At 36.8% G+C, this 21,842-nt stretch overlaps 1 protein-coding gene across 1 annotated transcript in view; it reads right to left on the reverse strand.

The window, feature by feature from the left end:
• The window catches only part of DLC1 (DLC1 Rho GTPase activating protein), a 214,807-nt gene that overhangs the window by 160,781 nt on the left and 32,184 nt on the right, over window positions 1-21,842 (reverse strand). The window contains exons 2-3 of the mRNA XM_030017058.1: window positions 12,009-12,158; window positions 9,250-9,390 (exon numbers count right to left, since the gene is read on the reverse strand). Coding sequence (XP_029872918.1) covers window positions 9,250-9,390; window positions 12,009-12,158 — 291 coding nt within the window. The remainder of the gene's footprint in view (window positions 1-9,249; window positions 9,391-12,008; window positions 12,159-21,842) is intronic.

Raw genomic sequence — 21,842 nt, forward strand, 5'->3', positions numbered from 1 at the left:
TATAAACAATGCTTTGGGAGCAACATGCTAGTCAATAGGTGACTTATAAATATTCACTTACACTTTTTTTTCCGGTCAAAGCATCTGGTTATCAAAGTCACAATGTGTCATTTCTAAATATAAACTGAAAAATAGACTAACAACTAATTAAAACTGATTTATTTATACACAGCAATCTTTTTGTTAGATATTATAGAGTCATTCCCCCAAAACCCAAGTCAGTAAACTGTCACGTGAATCTTCATTAATACCAGTTTTCAAATAGCAAGGACAGAACTATGTTATTCGGAATAAGGACCTATGGTAACAAATGCTTTTTGCAATACTTAAGGCATAATATTTATTTAATTTTGCATCAAAAGGTACATTTTGTGTTAAAAATAGTGGTAAATTTACCTAAAAGTAATACTCAAGCTTCACAATTTTTCCTAAAAGTTTTTGCTAATATCTAGCTTGTTCCTAGAACAAGCCTTAGCTGTTCCCTAGAAAATCCTGAGATGCATAGCAGTAAATCAGGGGGAAAATCATGAACTTGGTGAAGTGGGGTTCTTTGGCTATCATAATCATTAGTTTTGAAAAAGTACTGAAATCCAAAGAACTGTTCTGAATAATTATTTATTACTTTTTTCCCCAGAACTTCTCTATTCATAAGCTAAATAGAAAATATCTTTTTTTCTTCCGGTTTCACAGTAATTTAGAGTATCAGCCTGAACTCTTGTATTTCACATTCCAGGTCTTATGATATACCTGTATTCCAGACACCTTCTTCACTGAAATTCAGCCTATCACCATTTTTATGCAGAAGCCTGACACATTTTTTAGACCACGGTACTTGGTAGGACTTAAGTTACAATATTATCTTACTGGTACATTGTGGCAGTTAAATACCTGACACATAGAACTGACTCTCTTGACTTTTGTAAGATGGGGCACTAGCAATTCGTCTAGGCATCACACTTTTGTTTGTAACTGGAGGATGTATGACTCTCATTTATATGATGAGCCTGAATGCAAACTCAGGCTGCCATGTGGTGAGTTTCTCAAAACCATTACTTATTAAGCAATGGAGCATGAGTCAACTCTTTCAACATAGTCATAGTAGGCATGAGGGTAGCTTCCTGATGCTTGGGAAAAGTCACTTATGATTTTTCTATATGTACTTTTTTAAGATACCAGGCACACGCATTGGGAGGAGTATTCTGTGTCCTTGTGGTAATTAATTCTGATCATTATACCTTTTAGCTGTCACACAAGGCCTTAATTCTGCAAAAAACATATCCACCTACTCATGCATGTGACACTTCTGACATGCACAGTCTTGTTGATTTAAACAGATTTACTCCTGTGAGAAAATGCATTTAACTGATTGTAGAATGAGGTTTAAAGAAACAAACTAAACTGAAGCTGAAATTTTAAATTGTATGACTTCATATGATTCATATGATTGACATTCATATGATTTGTTCTTAGAGAACCTGGAACGCTCTGTTTCTCTGCATCTGCTTGTGATCATTTAACAACATAGATCATTTCTTGCTATTAAGCCTTGAGTATTTAAATTTAAGCTACATAGAAGGATATTGGTCCTCAGAGCAACACAATAAAATTCCTCCAGTCATAGATTTAAGTCTCCGTTTCTCAAACGTAGATATGGCAGTACTTATAAATGCAATGCTGGTGTGCAAGACATAACAGATATGATTCCAAGTATCAGTAAGTCTGACCTGCAGTGAAGAAATAGTAGTGCGAAGCATGGGTTGCTCCTCCCTTCTGAGGGGTTTGGGAACCGCCTTGCCCAGGCCCAAATGCAAACAGGATGTCAGAGAGTCCGGACTGCAATTTTTAGATTCCCTACCACAGTGACATTCCTGTAAGTGGCCAGAAATGATAATTCCCTCAGCTTTTTTTGCTCATGAGGAAAAGATGCAAGATGTGTTCACAGGTCTGAGATGATCTTGAAGAATTTTGACCTCTTAGCCTGTTAGATTATAGGCAGACGTAACCATAATACATTAGACTGTAACACATTTAAGCACAATACCTTTAAATATAAATACACCCTTGCTCTCACACTTTTCTACTGAACTACTCGAGTATTGTCAACTTCAGGTATGATTATTAGCTTATTGTGAATTTTTCTTACAGAGAAGTAGTAGTTTCCTATTCTCAAACACAGGAGGCTTGAATAAAATGAGAAAAATGAAAACCACTCTGGATTTTGCAAAACAGAAACTATCTTCCAGAGAGACTGTGCAATGTTCAGTATTTTTTTCTCCCAGTTGGGTCCACTTGAAGCAATAAGCAACATGCCAAGAGGAACCATAGCACTCCAGTATAACAGACTTAATTGTCTCGAACCCATATGTCTCCTATGGTGGTACACATGCAGTTGTGATGTTATGTTGTATCAGTAATTACATAGCTGGCTGAAAATGGGATATAATTTTTATGAGTACCAGCACTTAATGTACAAATAAATTATTGCATGTGTGAATACAAAATGAGGAATTCCTAATGTGAAACTTACAGTTCAAGGGATTAATCTAAAAATTTTCCAAACATCTTAAATCCATTAAGAGCTGAACTTTTCCTCTGCTATTGTAAAATCAATTCTTTTTAGGACTAAGTGGAAATTTTTTAACATTTCTGAAAGTATCCCCATCCACTATTATTTCCATTAAAACTTCATTCCCACAAAAAAATGTCAACCTTTAGTCTATCTTATAAATATTTAGAATACATCTGTACAGGATGAAAAGCTTTTTCCGTTGGTTTTTTTTTTTTTTTTTTTTTTTAAAGACAAAAGTATGTATGTTCAATTAGAAATGTTCTAATTGGCATGACTGCCTGACGTGGTGTAAGTGCCTGATGTCCCCTGCCCAGTGCCCTTCATTTACAAGAGCGAGGCAGCAGATGGCAGCATGCAGTGAAAAAATGTACTGAACATTAGAAACAGTACAATTAGCAAAGTTACTGCTGAAGAAGTCATAAACTTTTGCTTCTGCTTATAAAAACTGGTTTTTGTACCTAACCGGACTGATACAGTGTTGAAGACAGTGTCAGCAACTCTACAGAAAGGAGGAAAACATGAGAAAAAAACCTGTATATAAGCATAGCTGCTATAAATGAGTTGAAAGAAAAGACAGAAATGTAAATGTACAACTTGACATATTGGAAAGACTCAGAAGTCTCCACGCTTAGCACTTCACAAGCTGGGTATTTATTTAGATTCCCAATATTGTGTTGGGATCGAACTTGGACACAAAAGTGGACAGCCTAATACATGTATTTCCTGGGTCACACTGCAGCTATATAAAATGGCAAACCTTTTACTGCACTGTTAATTTCTATACACTTTGGTCACTCAGGAATCAATACTGAGGGACGGAAAAAGAGAGAGAGAAACTGTCTCTGACCACAGCAGCACTGTCAAAGATGTCATAATTGGATTCAATGGTTTTGGTTCACGTTCTACGAGTAGCTTACTCTTGTTGTAAAAAAAGTGCTCACCTGTAAGATTTATGGTGCTTAAAAGACTTCATAGAACAAAAAGCACCTCTGCCATTTACACTTTTTTGCTTCTTTCATTCAAGAAAAAATAAAATACATTTGTGGTTAACATAGGCAGTTATACTCAAAACAGAGTACAGATTCATTTGGGTAGCAAGCCAGAGTCAAAGAAAAATGTTCAGAGGTTCATGTAAGAAACACAGCATAATTCTGCTGTTATATACTACATGATTGGCAAATGTAGCTTCATGGTAATTTATGTGTTGAAAAAAACCTTTTTTGTAGGGTGAAATAACAGGCTGTTAGAATTCAAATGAAAATGTGATTGTGTTAAAATTTACTTTCATAATTAATTGTCTCACCCTGTCTTCTAAAAACTGTCTTTAAAAAACTTTTTTTTTAAACACAGATATGAAAGGCAGTACTAACTTAAAGACATCATCAGATCCTGAGAAGTCTTTTCTCATCTATTTGTAAAAATTCTCAAGTTTTAAAGAAACAATATTTTATTAATGTTGCATAATAAGAGTCTTTTTCCCTAATGCTTAACAGAATAACTTCCAGTTTTGCCTGAATGAGTAAAATAAGAATTCAAGAAACACCATAATATCAGCAAAATTTAGAAAAGTGGTATGAGGACTTTAATAAATAAATAAGTAAATATAAAATACAGGTATGATTCAGCAACCAAATCTATTACCTTTCAGGTGGCATGACCCACTGTGAAAAATTTGTCTGCACAAATTCATTGACATATTCTGTGTGTGTTTGAACACCTCATAATCCACTGAATTTACTATAAAACATAATGCAGTGGGAAATGCAAACATTTCAAACAGTTGCTGATAATTCTTCTTTACGAGTATTTAATTCTGAAATCAAGGTTTACTTGTACTTACCATAAATTTTAGCTTCTTTCATAAGTTAAAAAACAGTGTGGTAAAGTAGCAAGAAACTTGAACTCTATTTCTTAATCTACAAACTATAAATTATTCTTCACAAAATGATTTGGCTTTCTCTAAATAGCTGAATATTTAAAATATAATAGGAATCAAAAGCATATGTAAAAGGCTAAATTATTTTAATAGATACAAATGAACAGTTTGAAAACTGTCATCTAAATAATACAGCCTTTTGTCCCAATGCAGTAACAAGATTTGTGGAAGTGGACTCCTGAGCTCATCCGGGGCTTCACTGAAGTCAGTAGCTGCACCTGAATCCCATTCCAGTGCGCAGCCTGACTAGGTCATTTTGTACTTGCAGGCATAACTGGTGCCTAAAATCACTTTGAGAAATGAATACATTTTAAATAAGTCCTTATAGCTAACCTGAAAAACAATCTTCTCCTAGATACCAGCTATTCTGGTGATAACAGATTTCTGATTACCTTTGCACAGTGTGATTAGGGCTAAGTTGGATACTGTTGAAGCAAAAGGAAAAGGACTGCCAAGAAAAGCAGTAGAAAATAATCACAGCTGGTTTTTTTCACCTGAACAGAAAATAGATGGGCTTTGCAGAGCAGATGTTCAAGGACAAAAATTTGGCCACAACCTTTAGGCCTTAGCTGCTATTGTCCTTTAGCCAATTTTTTTATATTTAGGGGAAAAAAAAAAAAAAAAAAGACAATGATGATTGATTCAAGCTTCCCTTAACTAGCTAGCTAACTGGGCACTGGAGAAGGCTATTGTAACTTACCTTTTGTTATTAAAATCCATTTTAAATTCTGTAGCCACATATTGTTTTTATAAAAATCAAGGCAAATTTAGAAATAAATAATTTCTGGTCTTTATTGTTGAACAATGTTATAAGTGTCCAGATGTGTGGCATTAGTTTGTAGAAGGTAATAACATGTAGGATATTTACATTCCTTGCTCTCCAAATCCAGACCAGACACTCCCATTTTCCAATGTTTCTCATGACCATTGGGGCAAAAGCCTGTTGATTTCATGGTTTTTAAGCTGATTTCAACTCTCATGTGATTAATGCTTGCCAAGTGTATATCCTCAAGTGTTAATATTCAAAAATCATTGTCTATTTTGGAGACTGACTGGTGAATAAAAACCCAGAACGTAGAGATGTGCTAATTATAGAAGCATGAACATTCTTTATTCTGTAAACATAAGTAACATAAAGATGCCAAAAACATTTCTTACTGTCCAATCCTAAATTATGTGGGAAATGTACTTGTTCAATCATGTGAATCCTTATTGCACAAGGATTATCCATTTGTGCACCTTGCCAAACATGGATATTTTGAATTAGTTGTTAGACTGTGGACCAAACATTCTATTGATCATATTATGCTATTTTACCCTGACTGTGAAATATAATGGTGGCACCCTAAATTTAGGCTGGATGTTATTCAACTGTGAACTTCTCATAAGCCCAAAATACCATTTACATCTGCATATCAATGGCTTTCATGCTGCACCCTGCAAGATAATTGAAAAAACCTTTCTATAGAAATACCTTTCTATAGTGCTCTGGGGAGAATCCTGGTCTTCCTTGTCATGCCTCTATTCAGTAAGGAGTACTCTGTGTGTGCGTGCACGCATGTGTATGATTATATATATGTGTACTGTACACAGGCATTCATACTGACAAGAATGGATTTGACTACCCATAAGTGAATTTTTATGAAATGTTAAATAACTTGTGTATGTAAATACAGCCCCCTCCAATTTTCTTTAAAAGAATATCTACTATTAATTTGCAAAGAAAATTATAATTGATACTGAATTTTAAATACAATTCTGAATATCTCTGCTACTGGAAACCTTGTTTAACATTTCATAAAATCTACCCATGAAAATTTAAAATGTCCTGCTTTTCCATAAACCAATGAATGAATCATTTCCCCTAGGATTATCAAACCAAATTCTGCTTATGGGTATTCCGGCACATTGTGACATTGTTAGAAATTTTTTGTTTTAAATCCATATAAAGCTGAATTAACATGAATGGACATAGTTTGTCCATACACAAATTTCCAATCTGTAAGATAAGAACTTGTGTAGTTAATATCTTTTACAAGTTCTTTATCAGGGACTAGATTTGAACCCATATCTCCCTGCCTTATTATTGCCACCCCTTCAGTTTGCACATGATGCTGTGTTTTAATTGTACAGTCTGATTTTGATGCAGTCAACAGTTTGCTACAGTTTGTTTAAAAATATCACATATCATTCCATAATGTAACTAATTGCAGTTGTACTCCTGTTTACATATTATTAATAAACACAACAAAATAAGTTGTCCTTGGAGACTAAGCATCTGCAATCCTTGAAGATCTGCAGTTGCAAACACCAAAAAGGAAGTAAAATCTTTGAAACAGTCCATTACCATTAAAATGTAGCTTGCTGAGTTTCCAGTACAGAATAAATTTACTGCTACACCAGCTAGTCTGACAAAAAAAAAGAAACTATGAGAACAGTCTCCCTTACGGATCGAACACCACACTTGGCATATTTTCACAGGAGATCTCTACATGGAAATCTTCTGTACAGAGGCATCCCTGATGTCTGTTCTGGGCATGCCATTCAATATACCATTTTTAAAAATTCATCCTGAGTAGAGCCCAGAGCTAAACACAACAAGAAGAATATGGGAACTTCTTTTCTACTAGTATGGGATTGCAGTCAAGCACCTAGCAGCAGACTATTTAGCCATGCAGACCAGATGAACAACAGGGGTAGAGATACAGAAAGGTAAGAATGCAGGGTTATTTTCTCCTAGTGTGTTCCAAGAAAACCAATGCTTTCAAATAAAGTTTGACTGCAGGTAGGGAGGCAGCTGAAGTTTTGAACAGTTAAAACCACAGCACACGTTAGCACTCGGTTTGTGGATCAGAAGGGTACCCAGTCAAAACAATCTGAAAGCCCAACGCCAAAAGGAATAAAAAAAATATCCGAGAGGATTTTGTTTTTCCCAAATTGAAGGAGATCTACACTCAACCAAAAATGATCCACATTTTTGTACTTATCAAACCTACTATGATAAAAATGAAAATATGGTCTTTGTCTGAACATACTTACAAAAAAGGCCCATCTGCAAATCCCACTATAGACTGCGGTGAGTTGCAGCCTGCAAAACTTTAGGAAAGAGAGTTGAGTTTGGAGAAAATTTGTCTTCACTTACAAAAAAATTTAAAAAAACAGGACTCTGTATTGTACCCCTACAACCCACACATCAGCAGAGATTTTTTGGATATTCACAGTTACTCTACAAAGTAAAAAAAAAAAGGTCTCTGCAAAATCATATACATTAAAAATTATATAATAAAGCAATATTCACAGATATGTTCAGAGTGATATATCCATCACAGCAAAAGTCAAATAAATACTTATTAAAGGTGAATTAACACATAATATCTAACTCCAAAGGAAGTGACCCACACTTCTACAAAGCCAGGTGTTAAGAGTTCCCCAAATATTAGTAGAGAAACCTAAATTTAAGGGGGTTGTTTAATACCTTAGAGAGTGTCTGTGCTCTTCTCAGGATCTTGCAAAATGGGATATCACCTTCTAGCATAACATATGTACTTATATGAGAATTTGTGTTGCATTGTACGCAATGACAGAGTGCAGAGCTCTCTATTTGCTATAGCTATGCACTGATGATGAATTACAAGTGAATTTATTTTTGTACAAGTGAACAATCTTAAATGTAAATGTTTATTAGAACTTTTGTTACTGCCTCAATCGAAGGCATTAGTTAACTTACCATTATTGCAGTGCAGTAAATGACAGTTGGCATCTATTTTACTTTTTGTAAACATATATATTTATGCTAACCACACTTTATATTTTAATATTTTATCCCAGATTTTCTGCTGGTCTGGTTACCAGCAGCAATTAAATTTGTGAACAGATGGAGCAGGAGTTATGCTAAGACTTTTCAGCCTAGGCAAAGTTTACAAGAGTCTAGATTTCTGTGCTTCTTGAGGGAGTGGAAATAGCAAGTGCAAGAGGGAACAGAAAGTATGTCAGGAGTTCCTAGGACATCCAAGCTTTTCTGCGCATGCTGATGGCTGAAGCTTTATGAAGAAGGATTCTTCAGTAGATGGACAATGGCAAAAGGAAGGACCATGCTCCTGATAGCTATATGCATCTACGAATGGATACAGAAGGAGGCTCCTTGCCATATCTAAACTCTCAGACCTGTCCTGCCTCACCACCGAGCGTGCACTGGCACCTGCAGAAAAGGGTCTGTCTGCTCAGTGGCTTCCCTGCCATCCTCAGCGTGTGAAACCACTTGCCAAATTCGGCCTTAGAATGACATTCTCCCTTCAGTAGGGTAATACCTCTGCTTGCAGTAGACAACAGTTTAGCCTCTCAAGAGGACTAGGTGACTGGGTTTGGGCATCATAAATCAGGCTACATGATTCAACTTTTTCACTGGTTGCACCCTCCATGAGATTTAGGAAATATTCTAAGTGATACCACTTCAGGAAACCTTATCTTCCTAAGTAATATGGAATAACTCCTTTAATTTATTTTTTCACATAAAAACTAAGCTTATTATAATCATCAGCTGATAATAGTGTTTCTAAATGTGAAACTTCTAGGATTGTTTGCCACTCAAATGGCACCTTGAGACAACCTGTGCTATTAGTCCTTTTTTCAGCGTCACACACATACTGTTTGTACAATCCATGTAATGAATAGTATAAAATATCTTTATTTCCCTTCCGATCTGATATCATGAATGAAGTTAAGAAAATATAATCTTTGTACTCACCCCAGCCTTTGGTTTAGCTCCAGAGCTGGCTACTGAACAGGGAGATGCTGGGTCAGGAGCATGGATGTTAGGAGACAAGTTTGTTTGTGAGTGACTTACTGAAGCAACATCCACTCCACTTTCAGAACCAGATTCAATATCCTGTAAAAAAATGTTGCAAGTCTCCTTAGTAAATGTGAATATGAAATAAAAATCTAGTTCTTCTAAATAATGGTAGTATTAAATAGGCTCAAATATACATGCTTAATTCTCTGTGTAAGAGTAATTCCCCTTATTCTTTTCCATTACCTACATATTCACTTGCTGCCCTTTTCAATGTGGTGGTTTGCATTAGCTGCTGTTCTGAAATTATAAATCACCACTAACATCAAAGCCGTAATTCCCCTATATGTTAGAATGCAAGGTAAGAAAAATCAGTTTGGGGCTGCAGAAGTCTGACATTTCTCTCTGATGTTCAGTATTTCCTGTGTGCTCCCACCTTCTGTCTCTGGCAGCATCGCAAGCTCAGTGAACATCTGTAAGCCATTACACAGCTGAAATGACATCACTATCCAGCAGTTTATACAATTCAGAGGTACAGCTCCCTAGCTTTTTGGAATCAGCAGGCACTTATCAGCCAAATGCTATTTCTGGTTAAAATGCCCTTACTTTTAATGACACTGATTACATTCCTTTTTTGAGAATAAAAAGAAGAAGAAATATAGTATATTTTATTGTTGAGGAAGTAAAAATATAGTGCATGCTTGATTTACTGCATAGAGCGAGGGCAGGGATTATACTGCTTGCAGATAAATTGTGACACATGTCTGGCAAAGAGCTGGCTATGTGTAGAACCAGCCATATACTGTCAGGATTATTAGCCAAGGTGCAGCCTGTGTGAATACAGCTACACAGTACACAGAAGAAAGCCTGAACTATTAACCCCAGTCAGCTCTGTACAGGCAAAGCCTCAGTTTCCTAATACCAAGTTTCTAGAGTAGGTGAAATATGGGGCAGAGACATCTCTGGTTCTGCTCCTGAACTGGAAAGAAATGGCAACCCTTTGATTCATTAATTCCTGCTAAGTCTCTCGTCTCCAAACTGAAGCTGCCAATTAGGTGCCTCTACACCAACTACGCAAGCGTGCTGTTCTCTGAAAACGGTTAGAAATTAGAGACAAAGCTGCACTGTAGGTAGGACCATGCATTTGACTCAGATATTTCCTGCCAGTGAGTCCTCTGCAATGTGAAGCATTGGGAAATGCAGCAGAGCCGTGCAAATGCTTTGTAGAAGTCAGCTTGGGTACAGTTGTTCTTAGAAGGGTCTGCTTCGCAGAGCCATGCTGCCACAGTGCAGAACCATGCTCCACACCCTATTACCCATGGTTTTGCATTACGTTCAAATGCTTTGTTACTATAAAATCAATACAAGACTGAACACAATGCATAAATGTCCTGAAAACCACATCTTTTGATTCTCTGATTCATAATACTTAAAGGCTCAAACATTCCTAGAAAATTAGTGTATATAAATAGCATATATACCACCTTTGATGCAAGCTGTCTGTCTTTCTAGATGGCTGCTTTGCAGCATGGAAACAGGTACCACCTCTGATTATCATGCAGACTTACTTATACAGACTGCCTCAACTCCCTTTATTGCTGTAAGAAATTAGGTAAAATGCTGGCACAGTTTGGTGAGATATAAAGAACAGATGTTAACATTGTATTTCACCTTTCCTGTGGCATCAGTGCTCAAGGAGATACTGCCAGAACATTGATATCCAGGGAGAAAATATTTAACTATTAAAAGGGTAATTATGTTATGTCCTTTAAAAATTATATGTTATATAATCTTCAGCTGACCAAACCCACTGAAATTTAAATACAGCTTTTCTCACCTACAGACCACTCACTTGACTATAGAGCAATAATGAAGTCTGGCTTTAATAGGAAAACCCCCTCATTATTTAAAAGAAAATACCACTAACAAAAACAAATGACCTGAATGTTAGTCTAGAGATCTTGGGGCAGTATTTCTCAGGTTTCTTAAATTGAAAACCAGCTGGAGCACATGTGGGTGAAATTAGTAGGAAGCCTGCATGAGAACACCTTGGGTCAGCCATTTCATGTTCTTCATAGTTACATGTGTAAACATTTTTCGGAAAAAAAGAACGCATCAATCATGTTTGCAAGCTGTCCAGTCTCCCTTTGGACTACTCTCAGCAAGGAATTCTTGCATTTAAATTAATAAAATAATTAAAGAAATTTAAATAAATAGAGTCCACAGTTCTGCCCAGAATCTTATTTTGAATGACAGAGGATTTCCTAAGTGTGTTTCTGCCAAATATTTCATGGACCCTCCTGCTAGCAGAAAACCAAGACCTGTAGCTCAGACTTACTTTCAGTTCTATTTAATGTCAAATGACACATACACATATGCTTTGAGGCTGGTGTGATCCTGACTCTGTGCTGACTCTGCATTTATAGTAAGTGATAATTAGAGTGGCAGACATTTTCTAAATCTTGTTGATCTCCCTCTCTTTCATCTGGGAGCTCTGAAGCTCTCATTTATGAAATGATGCCAAAAGGAAATAATGGAAGACAATATCACTCCTTCAAAACGTACATACAAACAACAATACAAGACAAATTCTTTACAAAAAGAGCTTTAGTTCAGAAACCAAGGAGCTGATAAATGTGAGGACTGAAAGAAAAAAAAGGTGAAGTAAAACCAGATTCTACTTAGATTAAAAAGAAAGATTAAGCAAACTGGCTTACAGGTATATGTCTCCGTTTGTATGTTGGGGTGCTGGATGGGGAAGAGCCTGCACTGAGAGCATTTTCAATGTCCTGGTCAAGCTGGTCCAGTTTCATAATTAACAGCACCATTGAATCCAGTCGTGATCGATCCCGATCTTCTGTTATTTCCTAAGGAACAGAACATACAGTTGCTAAATCTGAAATGGCATTACTTGGAAAGAATAAGCTTAAATTAAGAAAGCTCTGTTTCTTAATTTGGCATGAAAGTACATTGAATAATAAGCAGAAAATTCTCTTTTTTTGGAAAAACACTGTTTTGTGTAATCAATTCCCTGAGCATTGACTTACTGCTGGGAAAACATTTTATATTAATATTTAATATACATCCATTATAGCAATTAAATTTTAAAAAAAGCACAATTGTTTGGTCCAAATGCATCATTACCATTTTCTTGATACACATACTCCTTAAAGAGCTACTAAGTCTAAAAACTCCTCCAAATATTCACCCCAGGTTAATTAATTTGATTGTGCAAATACAAATTATGAAGGGTAATGTATGATTGAAATGGGAGAGAAGAAAGTTCACAGAACCCATTTTCCAGCTGAGGATAACCACAACTACTTTTCCTTGTGGAACTCATCAGCGTAACTACGTTTTGTCAATTCTTGGCAGACATTTCTGTCTTGGTTTGAAATTCTTAATATATATGAGATATGTTAACATTATAGTAAACACAGCATTGTAGATCCTCTGACTGGAAAGAGAGAAGAATGAGGGATATTCACATCACAGTCTTAAACACCTAATTTATGCAGCTTATTTCCCTATTCTCCATTTGTAGCAAATGGAGACAGAGAAGTTCCTCAAAAGAGCAACTTGAAGCAAGGTCTTCAGTTAGATGGACTAAATAATGCTCTCGGGAAGTTCCTCCCTCTCTTTCCCCTTTATATAGAGAGTTAACACAAATGTTAGCCAACTAGCCTGCCTCAAAATTCAGGAATATGAAAACCTCCACTGGCTCCTGTATGGATTTTCACAATAGGAAGTTAGAAAATAGGAAGTTCCATTAACTCACTTAAAATAATATTTTTATAAATCCTTCCCCAAAAAGAGAAACAAAGATGATATAATTACTTCATTGTGTCCAAGAAGTAGGTAATATAAATACCCAAATCAACCTTTTTGATAATCATTAAACTGTTTTTCAGGCTATGCAGCAACTTCTCTAGTTAGGATTTGTTGCCGTTTTTTTTGTAGACTGCTTCAAAGATGTTGCAAAACATGAATGAAATGACTCCTGCTAGAATTAAAGGAACTGTATAGATAAAACACTCATATAAAACATGGGCTACATGGTCTTTATATGAAGACAGAGGTGATGAAGGTTAGTTAACTAAATGTTAGAAAAGCAGAAATACAAATCTGTCATTCCATAGCAGAGCTATGAACAATGTTCATAGCAAAGGCCAAATCCAGGAAAACTGTGTATTTCATTTTTTTATCACAACATGATATTTTGGATTGGGTTGCTGAAAAAGCTGATGAATTTGCAGGACCTCCTGATGAACCTGAACTGAGTTTAGAATGATCCTGAGAGCGTGTTACCTCAAAACAAAGTAGCAATCAGTGAAATGGGTTAAGTTTCACTTTCTTTCAGACTGAAAACATGATGTGCCGAATGATTCATTGAAACTCCATGCATCTTCTTTTTAACTGATGTTAAATTGATGTCTGAAGTTTGCAGATGTCAGAACAGTTATTTCATCTAATCTGCATGGGTGCAGAAGGCCCCACTGAGCAAATGAGGATCTGCTAACAAAGGAGACATGACCTCCTTTGTGGCATGGGGCTACGTTTTCCATGGTGGGTGAGATTGTAGCCAGTTTACCCATGCAGAGAAGGCCAGTGCTGCTACCAAAACTAGCCTCCTACCCAGTCCTCTAACTGTGTATTTATTTCTATTAGTTTTGCTTGAAAATATACCACTGGAAAAGCTAATCAACCTAAAATTTACAGTTGACTTAAAACCCAAAAGTTAATTGCCACAGCACAACAAAATGAGTGGTGGTGATGAGGGTGTGTAAGTGTTTGTTTTGTGGTTTTTTTTCAGACTAGAGAGGTAACAGGCATTTTATATGAAGACAAAAAAATCTGGAATTTTCCCCAAGCAAATTGTTTGACTTAGCCTGCCAAAAAAGTATAAGCTTACTCTGCATGTAGCAGATTGAGAAAGCTGGAGAAGAATCTGCTGAAACGAAGAGGTGGCAAAATATTGCTCAAAGTGATATTCAGGCTTGACACAAGGGGCTGGCTTTGCAGGCAAACACTGCTTTCAGAAGGCAATAATATTATTTGTATGGAATTTAGCTATTCTGTTCAGAAGTCCTAGCAATGGTTTGTGGCTCTGACTGCTGTTGACATCAAACTTGTCAGGAGAAGTTTTAACATTTTAACTATAGTTTCTATTTTTACAATTTACTGAATAACACAATAATCACCTTCTGTTTGGCCAGGGCACTATTAAATTGTATACATGAAAACCTAAGCATTATACCAAAAATTTAACACATACAAATAAAAAAGGCTAATCTTGAATTGGAAATTCAATACAACACACTAAATAAATATTATTATAAGATTAATTTATGTTTAGATAGTTTTAGCCTTGATATTATCTAATAAATTTCCAAGGGCTTTATAGCTGATTTGTCTTTTTTGTATCTCCCTTGTGTGTATATACTGAGATTTTATTACCGAAGTGTGATATGATCTAAAGCCAGCAAGATACTAGCAATTCATTTGTTTTCTTTTGAAAACACAGTATTTCCTTTGCATCCAATCTTTCACGTTTTTCCCCACTGATAGCTAGTTACCTTCCAAATTATAATGCTAAAATATAAATTACATTTATAGAATTATACAGAAATCCTACCTTTACCATTATGAAGTCAAAACTCAGTCATTAGAAGGTACCTGGTCAAAGACTGCCCTTACAACCTTAATTTCTGCCTTCAGGCATTTGCATTGGGCAATTCAGGAATGTATCACAAACATATACAGTAGGTCAAACTTGAGATGTTATTTGTCTGGAGATTTTATTTTTAACATGTCTCCACACAAAAAGGAAATACTTTAGGTCATGAACTGGAAAAAACAATATTTCTTTTCATTTGTACCCTCACTGGTGTGATAAAGGAGCTAGTTAAAGTTTAATGTATTCATATGTTTAGAACAGAAAGCATTGTAACTGTTTCCAGAATGAAGGATGCTTGAATTACTCTTAAATTAAGTATTAAACCCCCAAAGTTAAGGTCATATTAAAAGAAATCCAAACGTTTTTGCAAGGAAAACCGTTCACAAGCTTTGTTGCTATCATCAGCAAACAATGTTAATAAAATGAAAACATTTTTGAGAACATGGTTGCGGATGAGATTCAGCCACTTTTTTAGACACTTTTATAATTTTTGAGCTTATATTGTTATTGAAAAGAATAACATTATTTTTTTCCTGTGTACTCTTACGTCTTCAAGTGTTTGTTTGTCTTTTTACTACCAAGCTGCTTTGTGCTTGCATTTACAAACTGAGGTTGTTTATTAACATAATGTCCCTATAGCATTCTGCATGAAGAACACCTGGCAATTTCTGAATATAATGTTCTTTGTGTGCAATGTTATATTTTTTATTTTGAATGTTTGATGGATAAACAACAAACATTGTACAAAGGCAGCATTAATCAGAGTATTTCTAAAAAGTAGACCCCCCCCCCCTTTTTTTTTAAGGTTGCAACACTTTTTTATCCATCTTATCAGTATGTTATAATAATCTTAACCTACTCAAACAAAAGAAATCAGTTAAGGAGTACAACACTAGTTAAGTTTGGTTTTAATACCCTATTTTGTCTTATCAGGGCATGGCAAAACAATTGAACAAAACAAACATCCCTTCACTTCTCTTCAACCCTGTATTTCTCTAAGTGTATTTTTCCCCTTCTCCTGTAGCCACTGTTTTACATCACACACACACTTTTCTTTCTACTGTAGCCCCTTTTCCCACATACCTCTTTCAGCTGAGTAGAGCTGAAGCAAAGGATACCTTCTGAAAAGAAGTATGTACTGTTAAGAGTAAAACCTATTTTAATTTTCACAGCAAAAATTTTGTGCAGAGTAGTTAGTACATAAAACTAACTTTGTGCTCTCTCTTAATACCCTCAGGGGGATTGAATCACTCCCACTTTCGCTGTAAGTGTTCCCTTTCAAAGCATCTGCTGGTTTCCAGACCAGAGCAGACCCCCACTAGTGCCAGTGGACTCCCCTGTGGTTAAGGAGGGGAGAGGATGTCCTGCTCTGAGCAGCCCCCTGTTAGGGCCATCAGGGCACCACCAGTCTCCCTCCTCCCTGGCACTCCTGGGTCAAGATGCTCATGATTTCTTTGAAAAGGAGACCTCGGTTTTTAGAGGCAAGCCCATTGCACAACTGACAAGGCGAGCTCGATTACCCACAAAAGAAAGGGATCTTTTATGGAAAAAGTTGGCTGAGTTTTGTCTGGTATTCTTGATCTGCAGCCAGCTGGACTGGCTTAAAATCTTGTATTAATGCTATGCATTGCAGATGGCATTAAATTACTCATTCGTGTCTTTCCTTGCTAAAAAGTATCCTTTCTGAAAAATAGAAAGTTATTAAATCACTGATTTTATACTGTGAAGGTTTTCATCTGAACTGAAAACAAAGAATAATGCAAAATATGCTATTTTGGAATTAATCTGTTGATTTTTACTAGCAGGTGTATAAATCAGATGTGTAATTTTCATCCTTCTACATTGCAGTGTACAGTTCACAAGCTTCGAAAAATACCTAAGAATTTTATCTTTCTCTAAATTTTACACTCTACAGTACCGTATTAGAGTCCTATTCTTCATTATATTGGAGGGATTGCAGGCATAGAACATAAAAACAAAATGAAAAAGTTAAGCACTCCATTCCTTTTTGACATAAGACACAAGGCCAGATTTAGGGAAATATAACTGAATATATGACAGACACAAAAGTTTTCACATATTTGGCCCATTAGTATACTTCATAACTTGCGATTTGTTCTGCCTTAAGACATGAGACACTCCTGGAAACACAAAGGTGAGGATAATTATAAGCCAGCAATGCAACCTCATGGCAAAAAAAGACTGACAGTATCTGGGCTGCACTAGGAAGAACATTGCCAAAAGGACAAGATGGGGATCCTTCCCCTCTATTCAGCCCTGGTGAGACACATCTGGGTTCAGTTCTGGCCTTGCCACTACAAGAGAGACATGGACATATTGGAGCAAGTCCAGTGAAGATGATTAAGGATTTGGAGCATCTTTCATATGAGGAGAGGCTGAGAAAGCCTGGAGAAGAGAAGGCTCAGGAGGGATCTATCTGATGAGTAAGAAGATAGAGCCAGGCACTTCTTAGTGGTGCCCAGAGACAGTACAAGAGGCAATGGGAACAAACTAAGGTACAAGAAATTCCATTTAGACCCAAGGAAAAAAAAACTTTATTGTGAGGGTGACTGAGCAAAGGAATAGGTTGCCCAGAGATGGAGTCTCCATCACGGAGATATTAAAAGTCTGACTGGACACGGTCCTGGACAATCTGCTCGGACTCTGCTTGGAGCAGATAATCTCAAGAAGTGTCTTCCAACCTCAACCATTCTGTGATTCTGTGATAGTTTTTAACACTTCTTGCAGTACACTTTTTAAAGAGGACACAAATGATATTATAGTGAGAACCAGTGTGGCATTTAGGACACTTTGCTTAAACTATTCTCGCCACCTGTGATCTCCTTGCCTCAATTTCCTCACCCTTTGTCAGTCTTAAGGTTTGAAAGAGACAAAGAATAGGTACATGGACAGAACAAAATAAGGCTTATCATAGGTTAATTGGTTGGATAGGACTTCAGAGGTCTCTAGACGATACTTCTCCTCAAGTCGGGCCAGCTGTGCGATCAAACCAAGCTGTTCAGGGCTTGGTTCAGTCGGCTTATAGAAACACCCAAGGACAGAGAATGCACACCCTCTCTGGGCAGCCTGCTCTCATCCTTGACTGTCCTCATGGAAAAAAAAGCTTTTCTCAGAAGAGATCATCTAATGGATTTCAAACTTGGAAATAAGGAATTGTTTACAAATGGTAAGTAAACCCAATACTTTCAGTTTTACACCGCACTGAAGATGCTGCAAAGAGGATGGGGTAAGAGGAATGATTATAAAACCTAGTTTGTCCTCCAGTTTACCAATGAAAACACAGAAACCAGGTAATGGCTACTACCTTTATGAAGTCAATTAGTGACATTCTACCCCACAATACCTGAAGGTACTGCAATAGTAGTACTGAGCAGCCTTCTGAAATTAATAGGACTCTTCCCCTGATTGCAATGGTCTTTGAATCAGGCCTAAGACAGACATGAGAATTAAAACCCACAACCCACTACACACTAACTTCTCCCAGGTGAGAAATAGAGGTTCTTGTCTTAAATGGTTATCATGCCACCCTAGTAAATGAAGCATTTTAAGAATACAGGTTGCACTGTCAACTCAATCTTTTTAGATAAGGTATCTGTTCATTAATATGACTGTGATGTCAATAAATGAAAAACCAGTCTATTAAAAAAACCACAACACAATCCTATTGCTAATAATACCTTAATCAATTTGCCTATTATTTGTGTGCGTTGAGGGGAGAGTCTCCACTGAATGTTTCAAGTCCAGTTAACAGGTTGCAGAATATTTCCTATATTTGCTTTTCTTTGAAAGCAAAATGTTGTGCAAAGCTAAGAGGCATTATGGAAGAAATGTGTTGTTATACAAAAATTATAACAAATCCTCATACGAGGGGAGCAGGTTTAGCCAGTTACTTAACCTTGTAAATCTTGCCATGAGGTCTTTGCTTGAAGACATTCAAGTTTTCATTCATCTGTGTTTTTTTGGTAAAATATATAAATATTTAACTGCTTCTGCCTTTTACTTTAGTTTTATATTACTCTTTTGAGTCCTGTGGGGTTATTTATATTTCTATGTATTTACAAGTCACATAAACACACACACATGCACACATGCACTCTGATTTGTGCAGCAAAGAGGCTCTGTACATTGATGATAGGTTTAAATTTGGCATTTTCTAAATGCAGAAGTAAATATTACAAGTTTATCTGGAGAGACTAATTAAAAAAATAGATTGGGTTGGCTTATTACCAAGAGTTGCCTGAGAATTTTTATATATTGAATGACAAAACGTAGGAACATTTTTTAATAGCCTGCAACTCACTGAAATCAGCCCAGTTCTTACAGCTTCTGAAAAACTGGTCATTTATTTAGATATCTAGCTAGAGACAGAAGAATCTGCATTTATCATTCTGTTTTTGGTAACCTTGCTCAAGTTAGCAGTTTACATGAGAGATTCACTAGGCTTTTCTGCCAAACACAAACAGTTTCCAATCCCTCTTATGTCTGGAGGAGGCCATTAGAAGAGAGAGAGAATTGAGGAAATCTGAGAGAGGGTACATTCAGCAAAGAGTATTTTCTTCCTCTGTCCCCTGGAGCATGACCAGATTATGGACACCTCTGCAAAAAGGCAACAAAGAAAATATGGAACTTCAGAGCTGATGGTGGAAAGAATGAGGTGGGGATTCAATGTGGAGAGAAGAGCTCAAGTTCTTGTGTGGAAAGCTATATGACATAGACAGGTATATACCAACCATACTGAATCTCAGGGAGTCTGTCCTAGTTTCAGCTGGGATAGAGTTAACTGTCTTCCTAGTAGCTGGTACGGTGCTATGTTTTGAGTTCAGTATGTGAAGAATGTTGATAACACTGATGTTTTCAGTTGTTGCTAGTAGTGTTTAGACTAATGTCAAGGATTTTTCAGCTTCTCATGCCCAGCCAGCGAGAAAGCTGGAGGGGCACAAGAAGTTGGCACAGGACACAGCCAGGGCACCTGACCCAAACTGGCCAACAGAGTATTCCATACCATGGGACGTCCCATCTAGTATAGGAACTGGGAAGTGGGGGCGGGGAATCGCCGCTGGGGGACTAGCTGGGTGCCGGTCGGCGGGTGGTGAGCAATTGCACTGCGCATCGTTTGTACATTCCAATCCTTTCATTATTGCTGTTGTCATTTTATTAGTGTTATCATTATCATTATTAGTTTCTTCTTTTCTGTTCTATTAAACCATTCTTATCTCAACCCGTGGGTTTTGCTTCTTTTTCCCGATTTTCTCCCCCATCCCACTGGGTGGGGGGGAGTGAGTGAGCAGCTGCGTGGTGCTTAGTTGCTGGCTGGGGTTAAACCACGACAGAGTCCAAGCAACCTCATGTCTGAAGGGACACCCAGGATCAAGGCACAAAAAGTGTGAAACCAGATGCATAAAACCTACTTTAAATGAGTCAGCAGTTAATCTCCTCTGCCGTAGAATGGACCTACATCTTTTGTGCAGTGAGGAAAGTATCACAGCATCACATGAGAATCAAAACCCATAAACCACTCTCCAACTTCTTCCAGGTGAGAAATAGAAATGACTATCTGAGGTGGTTAAAATGCTAACCTATTAAATGAAAAGTTAAATTAAGAACACAGATTGAAAGAGGTGAGGCAATGTGATGCGATGTGAGGTGCTCTACGTGTGATATGACAAGACCTGGTTACAGTCCTATTGTCAAGATGGGCAAAATGGAAGACATAATTTGGGGTTGTGTTTTTTTTTTTTTCCTTTGTTGTGCTGTTCAGCAGCACTAAAGTGCAGCACTGCAGATCAGATAATAAGGCTTGTAGAAAAATAAAGGAACAAATAAGTACCACTAGGGTGAAACTGGTATTAAAAAGCTAAGGCAATGGCTAGCAGAGTGGGAAATATTAGTGTTAATCCAAATAGGACACTTTTGTGGTACAGAAAACAACAAAAATACAAAAGCAGAGTTATTTTCTGCAAATGTAGAAGAGCAAACTTCACAGAAGTTTGGCAATATACAAAACTTTCCTGCACTGATAGTGTTCTGTCCCTGCATAGACCACCCTTCCATGCAAAGCTATTTGGAAATCTCTTTTAAATATTTTGGTGTTACTTCTGGTTCATTTCATCAGAAAAAAATGCACTAACTGGAGATTTTTAAAGTCATGCAAGTGACCTGAGAGAATTGTTTAAAGATTTTCTTAGGCTTACTGTTGTGGCAGATGTAGCAATGGATGATGAAGGCCATTGCAAACTTCCAGAAGTTATAGCAGTGTCATGCTTTTCTTGTACAGATGTTTCGTGACAAATAGAGGGAAGCTGAGAATTTAAACTCTTCTCTAAAACGACTGAATTTGTTTAGAAACAGTGAACTTCAAAATAGCACTACTTCTTTCAGAGGCAGAATGTTCTCTGCAACAAAAACACTGGAACAGATTCTCAGAACACTACTTATGTTTGCGTGTGACTTGCATGACACAATTGATTTAGTTGTTAGTATATAGAGAAAAACATTTGTAAAACTGAATAACCTTTTTACTGCAGGGTTTAATGAACGTAACCCCCGCCCCAAATCATTGTAACAGTGATAGTATTTATAGCACCTGCCTCTCTAAGAACAAGACCTTGAATAAGGAGACCAGTGTCTCTTCCTACGATTAAGGACAATGTTCAGAAAAAGTTGTGGTCAAACATTATTTGAAAGTCCCAAAGCTCAGAGATCTACTTGCTTGCCTCCCAGTTTTACCCACCACACTGCTGCAAGACTGGTGCTTTACTGTAAATCCAAGTATTCTGCATAGCTTCTCTACGTTTACTATCTGTCCACTGATTGTTAGCTATATAAATGCACTTGATTTTGCCTCTAGCAATGA

Source organism: Aquila chrysaetos, chromosome 1, assembly GCF_900496995.4.
Source record: "Aquila chrysaetos chrysaetos chromosome 1, bAquChr1.4, whole genome shotgun sequence".
Classification (NCBI taxonomy): Eukaryota; Metazoa; Chordata; class Aves; order Accipitriformes; family Accipitridae; genus Aquila; species Aquila chrysaetos.